The sequence below is a fragment of the Thermobia domestica genome, chromosome 15 (genome assembly GCF_964235325.1).
Source record: "Thermobia domestica chromosome 15, izTheDome1.hap1.1, whole genome shotgun sequence".
NCBI classification, from domain to species: domain Eukaryota; kingdom Metazoa; phylum Arthropoda; class Insecta; order Zygentoma; family Lepismatidae; genus Thermobia; species Thermobia domestica.
In genome coordinates, this window is record NC_137468.1 from 166,212,644 (window position 1) to 166,235,259 (window position 22,616).

Consider the following 22,616-nt stretch of genomic DNA (forward strand, 5'->3'; position numbering starts at 1 on the left):
TTTTTGGCAGCCTATAATTCCGAAAGGAAGCACTTATGCATCCAGATTGGTCTATACTTTTTGTCTTTTCTTGGTGTCAGGAATCACTTCCCAAACCTTGGTGTTGTTTTGAAACACCCTGTATAATGAATCAAATAGGTAACTGAGTTCTGGGGTTTTTGAAGACACTAACCATCAAGTACTTAAGAATTTGTTAAGGCCAACAACAACAACATACGCAGCAACAAGACAGTTAAGATCAAATGTTAACGAACTAAAAGGTTCAATACGCACAGAACTCTACGGCAACATTAAACGCAGTGTTGCGAATATTAACCTTTTCCTACCATAAGTGCTTGCCTTTGACGGTGGTTTTAGTGTTTATACAGCACCCTCAGGGTTCTTTGGATGTTGTAATTTCAAAATTAGCTGTGAGTGTGCTATATTCATCGAGTGAAACACACTATACTGTGTTCTCTCTCCCTCTCTTTTTCTTGTAGTCACGTCGAAGCCCCTCCACTCTCCAGCGCTCGATTCCTTACGCAACATAAGTCTCTTATATTCAGGCGAATTCAATCACACCTCACTCCAACGGGGACTGGAACCAACCTAGTGCGCTAGTTTTTTTTTTCTACCTTCAAACTCTTAATGAAGTGAAAGTTGGGACACACATTATAATATTCCCAAACTAGAATAACCAAGCAACAACAAAAAAGAAGTACAAGAAAATTAGTTAATAAAAAAAAAGCTATTCTTTCATGAACAAAGGATGGACCTATAAACGTTTCACTTAGAGCTGTATTTTTAAAAAGTGAAAAGAGAAAGAAAATCTAAAAAAAAGGGAAAATTGGGTATCATATATATATATATATATATATATATATATATATATATATATATATATATACAATGTTATGAGGAACGCGGGGGGATGCCATTCCCCCACTTCCAGAAAATATCTATGGCGTCCCCTCACTTCTTAAGAAAATTACAATGGATACAGATAGGCAAATGGGACGTGTGACGTCATGCGTCCCCTACCTTTCCAGATCCACTTTTAATCTTGTAATATATATACGTCTTCAACAATAACGTGACAGTTATTATCCGGCTAAAAGTCTGTGGAATAATATTCTTCGACTGGGAAATATTAAGTTTAGATATAAAGAGCTTAATAATTTGTGAAATCTCGCCCAGAAATACTATAATCCTCACTTTGTGTTTGATATACGCATACACAAAACTCAATGGGGACAGGGACGGCGCGATGGTTGAGAAGAGAACTCACCTCTAATGCGAAGGGTCCTGGTTCGATCCCCAGTCACGTGAGTTTTGGTGTACGTAAACGTGCGTGGTCTTTCTAGAGGTTCTCCCATTTCCTCCCACATTACCGTTCCGCCAATTAACTCAATCATTCATTTTTATTAATCATCCGGCCAAGAAATTTCATTTTATTTTTTAAAAAATAAATTATGATGTATCAAAACTATTAATCTTAGATGAACCCACAAGGCGATACGACTGACAAGACAGCTTATATAGCAGTAACATTTGGCAGTACATAGTTCCATAACCATAAGTTCTTTTTTTTTTTTTTTTTTTTTTTAGACCGAAGTGTTCCATTTTTTTTTTATTAAAATTGTGCCTCAACCACCTAGGATGACAGGTTAACTCATAAAATTATATACCTCCACCGAGAATCGAACGGCGACCAAAGCAACTTTATTTGTTCTCAGTTACTATCTTTGTTTATTTCGCTGAAAAGCATCTAATAAACTTCCCATGGTTTTCCACCATCGTCTTGCATTGAAGAGGAACAAGATCAAGTTTAAACAAAAACCACTGAATACACATACCACCCACATGACCGTTCTGCAAGTTTGGTTGCATAAATCAAAGGAGAACAGCGTATGAGAAACTACACAGTGTTTTTGGGGAAAAAATCAGAATTATCCTAGATTGACCCAAAAAGTTGCAAAATCTAAGACAAAACTTAAAAAAGGTCGATTGATATGCCCTCTAAGAGTATATAACACTATGAAAAACATTTTGTAAATGAAATACTGAAAAAAATCTCGTTGAGATTTATAGTGAAGAATCGAATTCGAGATTAAGGGACTTGAACATTTTACTTAGTACGACACACACAGATCGAAAAGACACTTCTTTCGATATCGTCTACTTATTATCAAAAAGTAAAAACTGTGATTTCCTTGGAAATAATAAAAATTACTTCCTCCATACTTCACAAATAAAATGTCCATTACTAACTCTTTAGTATGATGGTTGATGAGTTTTATTCACGGACAATTATCTCAGGAAAAAAAAAACTACAATAATTTTGTTCATATTTCATTGGGGATAAGCTGACTACGCTAGCCAAAATGTCATAACCAATCAAATTTAAGTTAAAAAAAAAAGTCAGTCTGCGTAAGCGGGGAGAATTCGTGTCTTGCTACTTCCATCAGCTTACAACCGTTGCATACAACTAAACTCAATAGAATATCATTCACAATTACTCTGTATTAAGAATTCACGAACAGTGCTACTTTCTACAGCACTTTCATACCACACCCAAAAACATAAAAGGCGGGTAAATTCCTTCCTCAAGCGGCAGACAGACACAGAATCATATAATAAAATGAAAGTAAAAACAGTGCACCTGAAGGGGAGGTGAATTTACGGTATATATCAGTGCAGAATCCCAGTTCAAAGGATGAAAAAAGCGTCAGAAGGGTCACGCCTACTCGTGTTACAATTCTAGTTTTCTTGAGTAAGCATGAATTTCTGATCAGTACCAATCATCATATGTCATTCGCAAAACAAGACATCAGTTCACTCACACAGCTGTTCTCGTTAATAACAGACAAAACTAATACTGTATATCATAAACAGCACCTTCAATATCCACTGATTTATTATATATAGGTATACATATAGCTCTGTTTTCAACGTCGATACCAAAATACTGTATTAAAACTATTCGCTAGATCAGTGATGCCAAGTTCTAACGCACCGTGGACCAGAATAAAGTAAGAACCAAACTTGAGGACCATTTTCCACTTTCCTTCCTCTCCTCCCCCTCCTGGGCAAGAGCTTGCTGAATGTACGTTAAGTCATATATTTTCTTTTTTTTTTTTTTTCATTCTCCGTATCTCACTTCTTGTTTGATATTTATTGTCTAGGCTAATTAACAGCCTGGAGGTACGAACATTTGGAACTAATTATATATCAAATCCGCTTTTTTAAAAAAGGCCCGGTACCAAGGACCTTACCTCGCAAAATGGGCTTGATAACCAGAAGATTACAAAATATTTTCAAAGCTAAAAGTCAAGTCTCGATTCTGGTATATTAAATGGGTATGATATAATTTCTCCCCCAAATTACTTGGTAGTGACTCTGGCTCACTTGTTAGTAATTACGGTTCGTTATTTGTAACTGTGATTTAGTCATAAGTACAGTGTGAACGTATGGCATAAAAACTAAAGAGCATAAAACACGAACCAACTTGTGCTAGGTGGTCACTAAAAAGCACAAATTATATCTAACCGAGTCATGACAGAAGCACAGCAAGGGGGCCCGAGCTTTAGCGAGGGTGTGCGTCCGTAGGAAGCAGGCGTGTCAGCGACGGTGAGTATACGCATAAACGAGGTCCTTTACAACGGCTCACTATATCATAGTACCGGTTCCGGAGCCGTTGATGAATTTGGGGCAGGAAGTAAATGTCATCCTATTAAATGATTAGGTACATACTTCTGATACGTATAGAATTAAAAAGAGAGACAGAGAGAGAGGAGGGAACAAATCATACTCTTTCGTATTTGTGAACTACCATTTGGCCGATACTGTGTTAGATGAAAAGAGTTTATCACATTTGGAATATGATATTTTGGATTGGATTTGGATTGGAATATGGCGTGGAACATGGTCAAACACGCCAAATCCTATCATGGTGAATTTTGAGCAGTTGGTAATACATGGTCTTTAACCCTACAAACGGCGACAAAGCTTAGTCCGTTTCTGATGAAAGCTGAACTTTCTATCATATTATATATATATATATATTTTCTGAAATTTCATCGACCATCAATATAAGACTGTAATATCTCACAAAATATAAATCGACATATTTTACCAACAGCTAAAATACAGTAACGAACATTGACACCATCAACGGTCAATCACTAACCGACAAATTAAACCAATAATCTTGACTACTACCATAAACAACAGACGACACCGATAACGCCGACTGAAAAAAAATACCAATCGGAGTTCAGCAAAAAATGACACCAATGTAGATACAACCCAAAAAATTGTATCAGATATTGAATATTCGAAAAGAATATCAACTGTTAGTAAGATCAATGCAAGATTGTAATTACCCATCGGCCATTGACAGTATCTGAAAACACCACTGATCAGCAATCAACCACGAGAATAGTTGCTGACATGTTAGAGCAAAAAGGTACGGATGACAATCTATTGCGAATACATTTTTGGTCATTGAACTGTAGCAGTAATAAATAATTAACTATCTAACCGTTATTATTTAATGCTCATTTATTTCATGCACTATTATCGACTACCCTTGGAAGTACCAAAAACTAAATTTGATAGAAATTTTGAAAAAAAAAATAAATAAATAAACACCTTTCGTTTATTTGTGGCTGCATGAACCAGTAAATTTCTATAATTTGCTAAAAAAAATTAGAAACAAACATCCGAAAATTTCGTATTTCATTGTCGATGGTATGTAAAACTCTTTCCATGAAAGCAAAAGAGAATGGTTTATTATAAGTGGAGCTTTTCTCTAGTTATAATCCAGAATTGGTATACATTTGATGCAAACGGAAAGTTCTCGATAAATTCTGCTACTCATCTCTGAAGAAAGGAGCTGCACGTTCATAAATTGTACACTGTAAGAACATGACAATTAGATATTATAGTCATCGGATTAGACACTAATACCGCAGACTAAGACCAGACGGTTTTTATTGTTTTCAAGATACTTTCAACTAGTAACAACTCTGAAAACTTTTATTATTATTTAATATAAGAAGTCTGTTTCTCCAGTCATGAAGAACCAGACAACGAAAAAGATACGGAGTAACACCTCTAGAGAGAAACATACCACACACGACATGCGTGTCTGCTGTTATATATATGTGTGTGTGTGTTGATGAATACAGACCAAGAGAACCACAATAAAAGCGTTCAGTGACCTGAATACTGGTCTATGATTTGTGTTTGGGCGTGCTGACTGGATTGAAGAAATGAAAGAAAAAGTTTTGGGTTGTAATTGCGGAGGCTCAATAATAATAAGAAAAAAGAAAGAAAAAATGATACGGCGACGAAATATCAACATCGGGAGCTTTCACTTCAAGGTGCCATATCAGCGAGAGAGTGAATGAATCGCTTACTTGTCATTACAAACAGTATTCAAACACTGCAAATAGAAATCAAGCAGTGATTTTCTTTATGAAATCCACCCTTGTATTACCTTTCAGTCGATTATTAACCCTAATTTCGTTCATCGCATTCCTTTCAAGGTGGAAATATTACAGTTCTCTGACAGCAACCAATCCATGATATGAATATATTCATGCAAGTTCATTGACATAGGATTTTAAAGCTGGGACCAATGCTGTATTTACTGGTAAGATGTGACTGTTATTTGCAATGAACACGCAGAATACGTAGTTGGTAATTTCTTTATTAGAAATATACCTAGCATTACTTTCAGAACAAACAAACAAAATGTCCGTAAAAGACAATTTCTTGACTGAATAGTCAATGCTTTCGTCTTTGGTTCAGAAGACATGGATTATGGATCATGTTCAAATTCAACCATAAACCACAGGTCTATGTCTCACAAATAGGGTGTATGGTCTAGCTATATATTTATTAAGATACAGTTGTATTATATTTTTCGTTTCTGCTTTTACGTACTGAGATGCAATTGGAATATATATCTTCCATGTCTGCATTTATTCTAGCTACAATTGGATTATATCTTTCATGCCTACATTTATTCAGATACAATTGGATTATATCTTTCATCCCTACATTTATTCAGATACAAATGGATTATATCTTTCATCCCTACATTTATTCAGGTACAATTGGATTATATCTTTCATGCCTACATTTATTCGGATACAATTGGATTATATCTTTGATATCTGTTCCGTTGCAGAGAAAAATCTTTGACATCCATGGTTCAAATTCCACTCTCAGCAAAAGCACAGAATTTTCTGTGTCGATCCAACCATCAAATGATTGTTGTCAAACTCTCTGAATTGCACTTTAGATAGATAGACGCAAATACACTGGGTCTTTTGCACTGACTATACACTGCGGAAGCGCCATCTGGCCAGTCCAAAACTTCAGTTTAGATTGCTGTGCTTCTAAGACTCCTAAGTGAATTTTAGTCCTTATCTCATCGTCCATGGAGGCTCTTCTTTACCAACTTTATCTATTTTAAAGCCAAGACAACATATTAGATGCATACTCTTTTTACTGGCATGGATATATTTCCACTATTTTTACTATATTAAATGACTTCTGCTAAACGCTAATGCTTCAGGAAGTCTGAATGTGATCTTCATGTAGAAAAGAATAGGAAGAGCGGAAACAATATATATTTTTTATATAACAAGAAAAAAGAAGACTCAAGATTCACCACCTGCTATGTATAGCAACTGAAACACATGTGATTCATGAAAACCACTTCTCGTTCGCATGCAAACAGGAAAGAGAAGGGGGAGAGAAGGAAGAATGATGTACCCCCTTCCCTCAGACAGACAGAAACACCATACACACCAGTTGCCTGACCCTTGGCAGCTTCAGATATGTTACGTCGCTTCCTGACCCACTAAACAAGATTATCAAATATACAAACATTGTGGTATACTTCTTTATAACTACTACAGATGGTTACATTCTTTCTCAATGTGATCTTAATGAGTTTTTCAGATTGAAAAAAAAACAGCTCGAAACTAAAGAAAACGCGTTCCGAAAAATAAAATTTTAAAAAATATATTGATAATTTTCCTAAATTGTGTTAGGTTGTTCTCTCTTTTCAGGATTCATCTTCAAAATTATAAGATGTAATAAACAGTAACATGCAATACATCTTAATGATTCGCAGCGGAGTACAGATGAAATTGTGTATTTAACTGGTCATATAAGCAGAAATGCAGTGAAACACTAATTATCCGGATTAATAAGTTCTAGCCACAATTCGGATATACAAAAATCAGGATAATTGGGGAAAATCATATAAAAAAAAGTTAACTAAAATCTAAAGCCAGTATGCCAGTGATCTGATAGGGTATATGGGAAATTTATTTAGTTGCTACGTATACGTACAACATGTCAAATGTGTAAGAAATTAAATGAAACTAGTTGAAATATTACATTTCTGTCCCACCCCCGCTCTGTGCGTCATAGTATCCCCTGCTGGGCACCCCTGCTACTGAGGATCGAAAAAACAACTTCTATGGTGTCAGATCGCACGACAATTCCTCTGTTTTAAGTGTTTTTAAGAGATTTTTTCTTGTTGAGAGTGTGCTCTATTTTACTACGATTTCTCACAATTGTTCGACGATTTAAGCGACATCAAGTGGGAAAAAGCCAAAACAAGTATAATTTGTATTGCAGTATTTTGCAGATATATACATACTTCTTCCGTCAAGTTTTCGGAGAATGGTTTGGATGATCTTTTACCAAACTATCATGGATGTACCCGTGGCAGGGAAAAATTTTCCGTCCATGACGCTCAAAAAGAGAATTCATTTTAAATATCGTTTCTAAGTAAACTTCTAACAGGGAATTTTTCTAGAGGAATTTCTAGGTCTATGGCGAGATTTATTTACAAACTGTATCTCTTAAGACGTAACAAGCAAAAAATAAATAATTCGTGTAAGAAGGTGATAATAGGATAAGCAGAAAATCTCATTTGTAAATAATCGACTTCGTGTAAAATAACATTTACAGTATTGGAAGACTACACAACATATATAAAAACAAATCCATTATAAAGTGAAGGAAAGTGGAGCACATATTGTATGGTTAATCCTAAGAAAATAAGAAAAAAAAATACACATTTAGATCTGAGAAATAGAGGAGCTTCCAAAGACCTGATTGCTGATCCTATGCTCATTCAAACCTAGTACGATCAATAACAAAATATAATTTTACACATATGAAGAAAGAAAAAAAAAGCATTGCAAAGGAGCACGTGATGGAAGAACTCAGCTCAAAAACATCAGATAGAACGAAGCAACCAGGTTCCCCTCCCAGGTAAAATGAGAAGTTCTCCTGTGAATGTGCTAATTAGTACAAAAATTCACGGTCGTTAACAGATGGCTTCGCTGGGAGAATATTTAGCGTCTTACTCATTATGTGTTTCTCAGATAGGCTAAAGATAATATAGGAGAAGAGAGTACAGAGCGCTCTCTCCTCTGCATTTGTTACATTTTATCCGTCACGTCAAAGTTAAGGGCAAAGTCATAAGTGCAAATCAAGGAAAACTAAGTACTAAGTGAGTTTCATTTATACATCTGCGTCCAGGTGCTTTATCTACTTCAACGTAGTTTAACAATTTTAGACGAGAATTTAGTTCAATTTCACCCTTTTCATCTATTAATCAACAGATTAACTATTGGGTACGACAATAGTATCAACTACCTCCTTTTTTTCTAGAATCTAATCAAATAAGACTTAACAAGCAATAATCGCCGCAGAAACACACAGGAAATTTACAATCAGTATTGTCGTCACTAATCTCCTTATAATGGTGTTTTGCATTATTTATCAATCATCTTAGCCTCTGTAGATGTCAGAAACTAGAAAATGGAACGCAACATTTAACCCCATCCCCCATGATTGTATCCTTTAGGCTAAAGGTGATGGATGATTAATGGAAGTTGAATGAAAGAATTGATGGAATGAAAATGCAGAAGAAACGGTCAACTCAGAGAAAGTTCACAGCAACTATGCTGTCTATAACAAATTCTCATATCCAGGGATCGAATCGGAGTCCCCTTGCACCAGAGGTAAGTGATCTACTACTGAGCTACTGCATCTCGATGAGTGGTCTATACGAGATGGTTGTACAGTCAGCGACAAAAGTTCTTTCCGCTTGGTAAAATTTATTTTGGGAATAACGGTAGTATGGCTAGAATGTACAGATAATTACATTCTTTTTAATTTACTGAATACTATACCCGAATTGTCCTTCCATTTTGAAGTTATTAGCGAAACTAATTTCACCAAACGGAAAGATCTTTTGTCGCTGACTACACCACATTTTACACGCCTTAATTTGACGGATTTTTATTTTGTTAAGTCTTCATCCCAGCGAAATTAAAATACCGCTAATTTTACAGTAATTATGTGATATCTTCAAATAGATAAAAGATGATCCAAATGTGGAACAAGAGCGCCCTAGACAATAATATTTTACATGAGAAACCGCTATAACGACTCACTTATCTGCTTTCGATTTTGAGCCATTTTGAAAATCGGCATTTATTTTCGCGTTTCTAAACAGCTGAAAACGGAAAGCCACTAGATGACTTGTGATAACGGTACCTCACGCAAAATAATATTGTCTAGGGCGCTGTTGTTTCTTATTTCAATTATCTTTTATCTATTTGAAGATATCACATAATTACTGTAAAATTAGCGGTATTTTAATTTCGCCGGGATGAAGACTCTTAAATCCTCCAAATTTCCCGAAAACTTATGTCATAATATTTTATATCGATGATACCTACATTAATCAGCAAATATTTAGAGGCTAGCGTACCACCTTCGAATACCTAAGTAAAAATCCATTAAATTGATGGTCCCATCTCACGTGGTGTTGATATTTAAAAAAAAAAAAAAAAGTAAATAAATAAATAATATTGGTACGACGACTACTGTAATTTCAATTCTAGTAAATTTTGAAAGGTGTATTAAATCAATATTAACAAAGGACATTATACTGACATTAAAAAGAAAAAAAGGACGCACTTAAAATGCGGCCATTTCTCCTAATAACACACTATCTGTTTTGGGAACTTTTCAATGCAAGCAGTACAAAACGGCACATTTAAGAGCACCGTTTCACTATTTCACCAACGTCGGAAACAGCAAGTCAATCGCCAATATGACAACACAGCATTGTTGTACTGATCACATTGTTGGTTGAATGTTCGCTATTGTGCTTATGGAATAATAATCTATTAAGATGGAAAACATTCCGTTATGCAAACGATTTTAGAATATTAACACCAATCGTGCATAACAAGCGTGTTGCAACCGCAGGGGCTAAGGATTTCCATTGTGCAACAACCAGTCTTAGCTAAGAATATGGAACATCGATTCGCGTCACTTGAATTTAAGTTAGTTAATTCTGCACATTAACAAATAATACTTTTAAAATGATTACAAAAGTCCTCTCTTTACATTCGGAAGATTCAAAGGCACACACAAAACTATACACAGCTCAGGATGCACAGAAACATATAAGTAAATGCATTATGAAATAATATGAAACTTGTTAAATGTGTTCCGAGGTGGATTTTCTTTTTTCGGAAAACTCATTCCACAAGAACATTATAACCAGTGCGGTAAAATTCAATATTCAAATTCGTTATTCGGATAATGAATAATTGCTCGAATAATTGTTCAAATAACAAATGAACTCGAATATTTTTTTAATTACGAATGAATTCTAGTAACTTCAAATAACGAATGATAATTGTTTAAATGACGAATAATAATTATTCAAATTACGAATGAACTTCAGTAATTGTTCAAATAACGAATGAACTCGAATAAAATTGTTTAAATAACGAATGAACTCAAATAAATTTGTTCAAATAACGAATAAACTTGAATAATTGTTCAAAGAACAAATGAACTTGAATAATTGTTGAAATAACGAATTAACTTGAATGATTGTTCAAATAACGAATGAACTTGAATAATTGTTCAAATAACGAATGAACTTGAATAATTGTTCTAGTAACGAATGAACTCGAATGATTCTTGAAATAAATGAACTCGAGTAATTGTTCAAATAACGAACGAACTCGAATATTTGTTCAAGTAACATATGAACTCGAATATTTGTTCAAGTAACATATGAACTCGAATAACTGTCCAAACAACGAATGGACTCGACTAATTAATCAAATAAAGAATAAACTCGAATAATTGTTCAAATAACGAATAAACTCCAATAACTGTTCAAATACTGAAATCAAAAATTCGGATATTGGTATAACAGTAGAAAATTATTTACAAAATGAATACTGGAAATAAGTTGAACAGTATTAATCAGAACTGAAGGATGTAAGAAAGGATGGCAAAAGGGTATACATATAAAACATTACATGCTACAATAATTTAATGTACAAGACTCTTCTTTAATATATAAATGATAATGTATTTTTCTGAAATTGCATACATATTACTAGATTAACTTTTAAATATCTTACAATATCCTTATGGTGTGGATGAATAATATTTTGGGCCTTTAACGATAATTTTAATGCGGTCCATAATTTAACATTAAAATTCTGGTTTCAGATGGCACCTGCTTACAGCGCTGTGCACTGAAGACGCTAAAAACATGTCTGCGTCTTCAACTTTTCTATTGTTATAGAAACATATTCCTAAAACGCAATGTGAAATTCATCCCCTACTAGAAGTATATTATAATGATGCTTGACTTGGGAAGTAATAATCATATTCATTAGGTATAAACTCTTTTTTACATATACACGTGCTTGTATTTTTAAAAAAATAATTAATACGTATTCAAAGGGGAAAAAATTACTGGCTGTAATATACGGTGGCAGGAAATAACATCTTGCAATAAACACGCAAATAAACTTATTTGCATCTTGTGGCCGTGCTGGGAAACGAAAGGGGTTACACAGCACTACAGCAGATTATTTCTTATAAGTGGTTTTCTTTCTTTGAAAGAATTATAGCTTTTTCTGTCTAACTTAAAAGTAAAATTTTATATTTTTATCATCCATATCAATTTAAAGCATGTCTATATATAAAAGTGGTCTACTTCCGTTTTAAGAATTTCAGTTTAAAAAATGCATCTTTAGCCACTGAAGAATAGTTTGACAACAGAGATAAAATTTTGAGAAAATTAAAGACACATTTACCCTAGTATAACATTATAAAAATAATAAGATTGACACGTCTGAAGATAGCATAAACCCGAACTTAGTTTGAGATTCTCAACTATAATGTGGGTGACACGCAATTAATTTGAATTTTGCCATCCCCACTGGTCTAGTGATGAGCATGCACACATTTAGTACACGGGGTCCCGGGCCTTAAAATTTAAACTTACTACAGAGTTCATTCTATCTTAAACTATAGGCCAATGTCTAATGCAGCTTTGGTACTGAAAGAAAAGCTAAACTCGCAATTGAACAACGCTGATTTAATTGTAAGTCTTCATATATATTTTAAACTAGCGTCAATTACTCGCTTTGCTGATGAAAAATTAGTAATATTTTCGCCAGTCAGTCACTTTTTTTTTCTATTACTGAAGTGCTCTCAAACCGACAGAAACAAAGAAAATATAATGAAAAATCAGAAAATAAGTAATCTATATAAATAAAAATTAAATATTGCTATTGTGAGCTGAATTTGGATTTTAAACGGCATCGGAAGTGTCACTCTCAGCGTCCCCGAAAACTATGGATTCGATACAAATATCGGTAATTTTTTCGATCATTTTTATATAATTCCCCCAATCTCCCCCTAAGTTGCACCGTCAAAGTGAAATGATTAAAAAAAATTCCAGTCTCGAATCTCCTATGTGTTGAAAATCTGATTAAGATCGATCGGGTAATTCAAGAGTTAGTAAGTCGCAAACATAGTCACTTTCATTTTTACATAGACAGGTAGATTATACATCTTGTTTTATAAGGCCTATACTCCCCTCATCTGCAGGTATTCTCATACTACATAAAATTATCTGAATGAGTTGACAAAAAAAAATCCATATTTCTTACAACCTTACCTACAAATGGCGGAAAAGTGTTTTAGAAAGCAAGAGAAATAAATAAATATCACTTTAATAGAATTTGGTACGCGTGATGATATCTCAACAGACATTAACAGAAAGTTCCGACCTTCAACTTTCTAGTAGTTATGTACTTAAACATTGCGAAAATGAAAAATTACATTCAGGTATGCGGGCAGATAAATTATGTATATTTCACATGGAGGTTAACACAGTTAATATGTAAACTTTTGCAATAACTGATCGCGTGGCCGAAAATTCTAAAGTGATTAATTAAGAACAGATATTATAACGTGTAAAATTATAGTTACGCAGAATTATGCTTTAATATCTTGCTCAAAGGGAGGAGTTAAACCCGAAAACCTTTCTTAGGTACGGCACTAGTTACATTAATTGTCTACTTCGTAGCCAGGGCCGTGCCGTGGGGGGGAGGGAGCGGGGCGACGGCCCCGGGCGCCGAAGTAAGGGGGCGAAAAATTCAGGAGAAAAAAGGGAAAAGATAGGAAAAATTGCTTGGAATATATGTATAGGAGCGCCGTCGTATACTCTCGCCCCGGGCGCTGATTTTCCACGCCACGGCCCTGTTCGTAGCTAAACATTTTAGATACTCTGCAAAACATCGATTTTGTCTGTTAAATTTGTACACCTACGTCAAATGTCTTGCAAATTCTCTGACACGTTGAAATACAGACTAGAGAATATAAATACAGGTAATGGATTTCGTGTACTGTAAATATTCCGTATGAATTACATACTCATACGTGAATTAATTGCTGTGAAAACTCTCTCGATAATTATGTATTAAAAAAAAAAAAAACAGAGCAGCTAAGCCCTATAATGTACGAGGACAGTCGGAAGAAGTAAAACTTGGCGAAACATAGCAATTTCGGTGTTATTTAATTAGTTTCAATCAGATTTCACAACCGAGACATAAGGATCATTGATCCAAACCCATCACGTGTCTCTACCAAGCAACGAAAATGGGACTCCGGACACAGAATTCACACACTGGTTAACTGATTGGAGTTTAACATTTTTTTCTGCACCGAGGCCATATGGGACAGGACCACCTGTTGAAAGCAGAATCGCATCTACTACACAAGATTGTTAATTCTTAAAAACAGGATGTATCTCAATCAGATTTGTAAGAAGAGAGGAGAGTACTTTTGTTACCGAACATAGTAACAGAGTTCAGAAATCAATTACTCAAGAACTAAAAATTACGCTAACTCAATTCATAGCTTCGTTAGGAAACCTGCAACACTGTTTTCATAAACAAGAAAAAATGAGCCAGTCCATTCCAATGTAATTAGGACTGTTAGTACCCATGGCCGCCTGCTGGCCCCTGGATTTTTCAAAGGAGTTCGGTTCCTCGAAATATCGTACATATCAAAGTGAGAAGAGACTTATACCCTATCCTGTATATTGCAACTGGAAAAAATATTCCTTTAATTTTCTTTGATATCACTAGCGATCCCCTCCCCATCCCCCCATTTTTTTTCTTTTTATAAGGGTAGTACAAATTCACAGTTATTGTTGCTAATTCTAGAAACAGTAACGCGGTTCTTCTACTAGTACCTCAAGCACAACGTTATGGAAACACGTTTCGATTTTGACTGTGTATTGTGCTATCATAATTAAATTCAAGGACTGAAAAGATGCCAAATGACACATAATCACTCGCATATGTAGGGTCTATTCCGTTGGTTCAGGAAACAGGTGAAGGAAGTTGGATAATTCTGGACAAAACCATCCTGGCATATGATGTCAGGGAAGGAAAACCGGCAAGGCAATGGCTTCAATTGAATTCACTCTACTCACTGTCTAGAAATACAATTAACTTTACACCTCAAAGAAACTCATAATTCAGTAATCCTAATTGTCTTTAGTAAAACTATCAGTAAGAAGCAAATATTTTACGAGCAAGATGGATAAAAATTGTTATTAAAATACACACACATACATTTCGACCATTTTTTTTTCTGAATAAGCTGCCTCAATGGTAGAGAGAGCTTTGGTTCAAATCCAAGCCATGCGAGCGTCTGATGACCATCATGTCTAGGATATTTCAGGATCTTCTGCTTCTTCCCACCCACGCTTTTCGTTTCTACAACTTTATTCTGTATCCTATAAATCCTGTATCCTATCAAGAAAGAACACGGGAATATGCACATCAAAACCATGCGCGCTAACCACTGGGCCACTATGTTATTATTATTATTATTATTATTATTAAAGCTTTAAACTACACTCCAGAGCTCAAGTCCTGCAAAAACATTCATGCTAACATTATTGTCCAACACTACGAAGAACTGTTTTAACCTGTTGCAAATTGATGTTCTGAGAACTTGCATACGTTTGTTCGGCGTCTTTTCATGTTTCGTTACACCTACTCAAACACACACAAATAAAACCTGAAAGAAGTTCCATAACATGACTGCGGGAATTTCCATCCATGAGTCAGGCTAGGTCAAGCTATTTAGCCCACATACCAATAATAGTAGTCACGGAGAATAAGACTATTATAGAATATTAGATAATCGTAGTAACAAAATTTTACTAAACTTTTTAGTAAGTAGTTCATTTACGTTTAGAAGTTTAGATATGATTTCAGTGTTAATTAGTTCCAAGGGCGCCCATGTGGTTTCCAAGGGGGGGACCAGAAAAAGCGACATTTCAAATATAGGTCTAGTTTCAAATATAGGCTGTGACTATTCTAAAAATTCTATTGGGTTTTCGATATTCCAAAGTACAATTTTCTCTAGAGGGCGAGCGCCCCACCTTGCACCCCCTTATGGTCGCCCTTGATTAGTTCTATATAAATAAAATTTAATAATAATGTTCTTGGACAACAAAATATTTGACGAAACAGGAAGTGAGAATGGAGAAAATATATCGAATTAACGAAAAGATTTCGATACATAATCTGAATATTCTTATGACTTCGTGAAAAATATACTGTCGTTAAACATAAAACACTAGTAGACCTAATTATTCAAATATCTTGTTAAAAGACCAGAGAAAAATCGGACCTCTGAGCGTTGGAATTGAAGTCCGATCTTCTGCCTCCCTCGAGATGCTCTTGAATTACCCGGCACATGGTCAGTTCTTCTAGTTTCTTATTTTCAAAAGTACAATCTAACAGATAGCTTCTGGGCACTTTTTGACATTATTTTGAATGGTTTTGTGTTTTAAACAGACACCGCACATATTTCAAACATTTTCACGCAACATCAATATGTTAAAACAGAAATAGTCGTAAAGTATTTGTTAACACATCTAAATCATTGTAGTACCTACCGACATTCAAACTATTAGATTACAACCGGCAACTGATATATTTAATAATTAAAACGAACACTTTTAACAAAATGATTAATTCTGAAATAGATGTTTTATCTACCTGAAACTGAACCACTTGACTCGGAACTGGCGCCGCCTCCTCTTCCCCTATTTGGGCTGGAGTGCTGCGCATTCAGGTCCAAGTCCCAAAATTCGAGATCCACTTCGCCAATATCAGAAGATGCCAAAGAGGGTACAGGGCTAACTCCAGTTACAGCAGGTGATGATGACGACACCTCCAGTGAGCCCTCGTCACCCATTTGCATGGTGTACCTCATGTACCGAAACAATTCCAAAGCACTTCACCAACACCAATAAACACTAGCGTATCCAAGAGAGAAATCTAATGGTTATCGACAATACTATGGTCTCACTGCCACTCCCGAAGAACAATAATTCACCACAGAAACTCGGTTACAAAGTTGTCACGTTACATTTCGATGGACGAAGTCAATTTTCCAAAAGCCAATGCACAATGTTCAAGCAAAATACGGTCAAAACAACTAATATTTCACAGCGAACAACACGATCTGTACCTTCCACTTTCACTGTCGTAGAACTTTTTCAATGTCAATCCCCCCTTCTTCCAACTTCTTCGTCTTTACTTTACCTCCTTCGTTTCCACAACAAACCCACTCGGCCGCAACCGATTCTTGCCGACAATTCTCGAACCTCAAGACAAGAACTTGCAGCAGCAACAGCAATAGCCAATCCCTGCCAACTAGCCAAGAGAACCTGGTTGGTAAATGATGACGCAAGGAGGTCCCTGCCCCGACAGTGAAAGTACCTTGCCTTTTGCAGCCACACACCTCCCTTCTCCCCCTTTATCATACCACAGCGACGATATATCCTCAAGTCTGGAATACCAAATACAAGGATTGGAAATAAAGTTTTAAAAAGACCAAAGATCTTTACCAAGCATCTAAACCAATATCACCATCTTCTCATACCACAGGTGGGCAAAAGGCAAAATATCATATGTCATATCAAACCATATGAAAAGAAGAAAAACCTACTCCACCATGGTAAGAACAAGGAACTTAGTAAGCAAAAAAGTTATCATAATTTGTGGACAGTTCTTGCTAGATCCTCTACCGAAACTGCGAAGCGTGACCAAAGTAATCATCCAGATGGGTTCAACACACTTTCCCAGTTTCCCATTCACCTTGTAAGTGTAATTTAGCGAAATTCTCAACAACAAAAACTTGTATTTTTTATCAAAAAAATGTTAAATGTTGAAGACCCCGAATATACAATGCTATCCTTAACCTTCTCTCCATAATTACTATTTAAGCTCTCCGTGATAATTTTCAAGTTGCCGAACCAGTTCGTGCCTTTTGTGAACTTCTCAATATATAGCATATAAGTATGCAGAAACTGTACCAGGCTTTTGTTAGTAATTCCATTTACTTAGAGTATATTTCATATATAAAAATAAGTTTTAAAAAGTATTTTTTTTTAAAGGAGTTACCAGCAATTACTTCTAATCAAGTGACATTGCTAACTCGAAAGGGAAACTAATGTAAGTAGTCTGAAAATTTGTTCAGAATGTAGTTTTCTAAATTTAAAGGGTCCTGTACCCTTCCCGACCCCCTTGTCTAGGAGCTAGCGCTTGCGCACGCGCTTTTGGTATATAGGGTCTCGGGTTCGAGTACTGATTAGAAAGAAAGACTTGAAATTTGAACGCATTACGTTTTATCATCATAAACTGTAGGTTTACATGTCATACAGTATCGGTGCTTAAAAAAATGAAAGGCTCTTACAACCAAGCCAGATGGTCAAGGGCGCAGATTTCTCTGTAAATTTGGGGGGGGGGTCCATTCAGATGTAGAAGATATGTATATATATATATATATATATATATATATATATATATATATATATATATATATATATATATATATATATATATATATATATATATATATATATATGAGAATTTTAAGACAAAATGCATTCAAATTATGCCAAATATTATATATTCATAAATACAATAGGAGGGCCCACATGAGCTTTGAGGGGCCCGGGGTCCCAGGATCGGCGCCCTTACATATGGTCCTGTCTAATATTATACCTATAAAAGGGACAAATATCTTTTCTCCATAACTATATACAGCTTTATTCCTGCTTATGGTTTGGAGACTAAAGCAAGGAAACTAAATTAAGTCAATAATATGAAAGAATTGTCATATGATATTAATATCAAGGACAAGGGAGTACCCTGAGAAAACCTACAGTAACATCTAACAGAAACATTACGTGGGGTTGAACCTAGAAACCAAACCCTACATATCAGAAATTTACCGCTGGATTTTTGCTTTGCATCTTGCGATTGACTATAGATCTATGTTTCATTTCTACGGAACCTCGATAGTGAGGGAGGGGGGGATGAAATAATTAGTTTCGTCTTTCACGTTTGTTATGTAAGCAGGTTAGTGTGGTGAACGGTCTAAAGCTGGCGATTGCGAATTTCTCTGTCTCGGGTTCGAAATCCGAACAGGCACGGATATAGAATTAGGATTAGATTTTAGATTTCTGGGCTGTCGGCATCTATGGCCATTTTTCCCTTCACGTCATGCACGGATATAATGTAGTGTACATTCACCATTTATTCTCATCATGTCCTTTACGCTAAAAGTCAGAATTTGGGATGTGAAAAAAAAAAACCCTCAAAAATACAATATTATCCAGTGTACTAAAGGAGGGTGGACTGATATTAAGTGTATGATTATTAAAAACATTAGAACCAAGAGAAAAGGTATATTTAAACCAGAAGGGAGTCTCCATGAAATATCACCGTACTCTCCCCTCCACTCCTTTGGTGATGACAAGTGGTTCAATTTTATTTCGCGAAAGGCAGTAAATCGGAAGTTTGTTGGGTTAGAATTTAGAGTCCCTTTTAGCACCAAGGACACATGCGACATAAACCTACAGGTTAAGACAGAACCAAGACCACCGTAACCTTCAAATTTTTGAGGATCCCCCCATCGGGAATCGAACCTGAGGACTGCTGTAAAACAGAAGTGGACCAGTTCCTTTCTGTACGAATCAACAAAATGGGTCCTACTATACGAAAAATTGAAAATTATGCAAACGGATTGAAGAAAAGAAAAATGAAATCTTTCAGTTTAACGTCCCACGATTATGCCCTTTAGTAATTACTTTATTACACGTAGATACATTCACCTGCACACTCCAATAAGGTACTCTTGTTTACTTAGTGTGTTAAGATCGATACAGCAGAAAATTCAGTCAACAAACCAAGAAAGCAGACTGCCATGAAATTGTATCAAACAAGACTTATTTACATTTTGAAATACTGTTTAGCAATGTTAAAATTTGTGTCTCTTGGTTGGAGTACGATTACTTAATACTAAACATTGTCTAGAAAAAATTATCAGGCTAGTACTAAGTCTAAAATATAATATTGTTAACTGATTAGTAACTAGAAAAGCAGAGACCAGTTATGCCCTTAAATAATTCCATTAACTTCAAACAACTCATCAAAAGAACAGCGCGAGTAATTTAAACGAAATTTGATGCAAAATCTGTCGAATCCTTTCTCAAAAATAACCTAACCCAATTCCACTTAAATGTGGATCAAATGTCGGTAGGTGCGGGACAGATGTTTGGTTGGAAAGGAACCAGTTCCGTCCACCCGTTCAGATCACCATCTAACCACCATCACCAATACCTTCAAAGGCCAAGCTCAACGTTCACCACGCTTTTCGACGATTTCTTTCGTGCTTTTATTCCACTTTAATTCACTCATTCTATTGCAATCGTACTTTATTAATCGAACTGCAGAAGTCTTTCATAATGTAGTACACATGCTTTTATACAATCACTGTAAATGTTTAGTCTAATATGGAATTATTTATTTCATGGAAGTAATGTAAATTGATATACTACTGGTACACGAATTTACTCCATCATTAGAGATTAGATATATGATAAATTCATTATATTGTTCAATACTAAATAATGATAGAGATGCACTGCCATCGGAAAATACCATCACAAACATCAAAGTAGAGCACGCTATTCGCGAATATTTTGTATATAGATTAATAGAGTCAGGCAGTGAGACTTGTACTTTTAGTATAGCGGGAGCACGGTGTCTTAACTCTGGTGTGTGAAGTCCCTGGCTCGGTTCCTGGCTAAGTAAGTTTGTGCTGGACAACATAGTGTCCGTGTTTTCTCGGGGTACTCCCGTTTCCTCCCACCTTCTTATTCCACCAATACTCCCATTATCATTCACTTTCCTTAATCATCGTCTCCTTTAGTCTAACGGGCATAATCGTGGGACGTTAAACTGAAAGATTTCTCTTTTTTTTCACATTTACAAACGTAAAAATATCAACGTATACTACACATCATCAGCAACTAATATTGTTGATTATGTAGTACCTCCTAAAAAATATCAGCTTTTCACTTTAAAATCTTAGAACTCATTGGGTTAATCGCTTTTACAAAATCAATAAGATTTAATGACACATGTTGCAATTCTAGTTTCAATGAAAATTAGCCGTAAAGGTAAGCTAAAATTTTGTGCTGTAAATCAAACGTTTAGACGTGGAATAATAATTTTAAAAACAACCGTGAATTTCAGTTCGGTGATTCCAAGAACTAGTTCCACAGTAACACACTAAAAACTGTGATTTTCTTCCCCTTTACACAAACAAGAGTTGTTTACAGCCCTCCTGGTTCTCCTAACCCTTTCTTCTCTCCACCCTCTACGGCTACAAAATGCTAGGACAGCTTTTCATGGTCTTATTTTCTTTTTCTCCCTTTAAACACGAAAACGGATGAGATTTTCCCCTGACCGCTAATCAGGCAGGCCCTTTGCCAGTGGAACGAAGGAAGTCCCCAGAAGACTTGAATGACTGTTGTTCCAGAAAGCAAGAAAACGGGGAAAAGAAAGAAGAAAGGAGAGAAAAAAAGGACCTCAAAATAACACGTTTCAAAATCTCTTGTCCTCAATAACTCACAGTGGACCAACATGTATTGACAGTTTTGGGGATTTCACAAGGAAACTATACGCCACAATCCTTCAACACAACGCGTATAAAAATACCTTCACACGCTAACAAGGGTAGCTAACTCAAAGTTTAGGGTACAAAGGATAGCAACCAGTAATAAAATGAAACTAACAAGGACCTAAAGGGAAAGTTGTGAGAACGGGTTATTTGATACAATGTTCTGATATGCAGAACACAGAGATGATTTAAGATACTGTAATTGAGTATGAAACATTGGTCAGTCGGTAGGATTGGAGTTTAGCGTCCCCTTTAGCAGTGAGGCTATATGAGACGTGAACCTACTGTTTTAACGTGACATGGGAACCACACGATTTTCTACAGGGGATTCACAACCCGTTCTCCTTCGTCGAAGAGTATTAAAATGACATGAAATCTTTCAGTTTAACGTCCCGCGAATATGCTCTTTAGTCTAAGGGAGACGATGATCAAAACAAGTGAATGATGATGATGGAAGAATTGGTGGATTGATGAAGTGGGAGGAAAAGGGAGTTGGTTAAGCCTCCTCGCCTATGAGCAGCTCGGGGAAAGACAATGGTAAGCGCTATTTTTTTTTTGGTGAAATTTGAGTTCAGTTGATTTTGAGTTTAACGTCCCTTTCAGCAGTGAGGCTATATGAGACGGGACCTACTGATTAACGTGGAATCCAAACCACATGAACCCACGCCGGGAATCGAACCCGGGTCTCCCACGCCAAAGGTGCGTACGCTAACCGCTTAGCCACGGATGAGCTCTTCGGTGACATTGAGTTATTAGGTGGAATTTGTTGGGATCGGATCACTGAACAGTATGTAGGTAAGTAGTTTAGTTTCGGAAATGTACCTGCAAAATTCAACATTCTACTACTGATCTATCGCGATTCCAAGTTTTTTCACTCAAAATCAAATTTTAACCGTTCATTTCGAGATGAGAGTGTCTCTACTTTCGTCTCGTGAATGTAACTTCATGGCTTCGTTAAATAAGTAAATAAATATTAACTTGCATGTCATTTAGTAAACTGTCATAATTACTGTTTTAACAGTAAACTGGAAGGAAAAAGGTTAATTTTCAAAATTTCAACAAAAGTTTATCAATGTTCGTGCTGGCTCAGTGTGCCAGTGACAGAACGGTCACCCTGATTCGGCGACTTGTTTGGACATGGTGTCCAGGGTTCTTCCATTTCCTCTTATTACCTCTATTCCACCTTAGCTTAATTTACTTTA

General features: G+C 35.7%; 1 protein-coding gene across 5 annotated transcripts in view; it reads right to left on the reverse strand.

The window, feature by feature from the left end:
- Nucleotides 1-22,616, reverse strand: part of EcR (Ecdysone receptor) — a 483,791-nt gene that overhangs the window by 61,204 nt on the left and 399,971 nt on the right. Inside the window, exon 1 of one of the 5 annotated variants that reach the window (XM_081740377.1) lies at nucleotides 16,437-17,107. The exons of the other annotated variants lie outside the window; for them this stretch is intronic. Coding sequence (XP_081596503.1) covers nucleotides 16,437-16,653 — 217 coding nt within the window. The 5' untranslated portion in view covers nucleotides 16,654-17,107. Of the gene's footprint in view, nucleotides 1-16,436; nucleotides 17,108-22,616 lie in introns of those variants that run through there. 5 annotated transcript variants of the gene reach the window in all.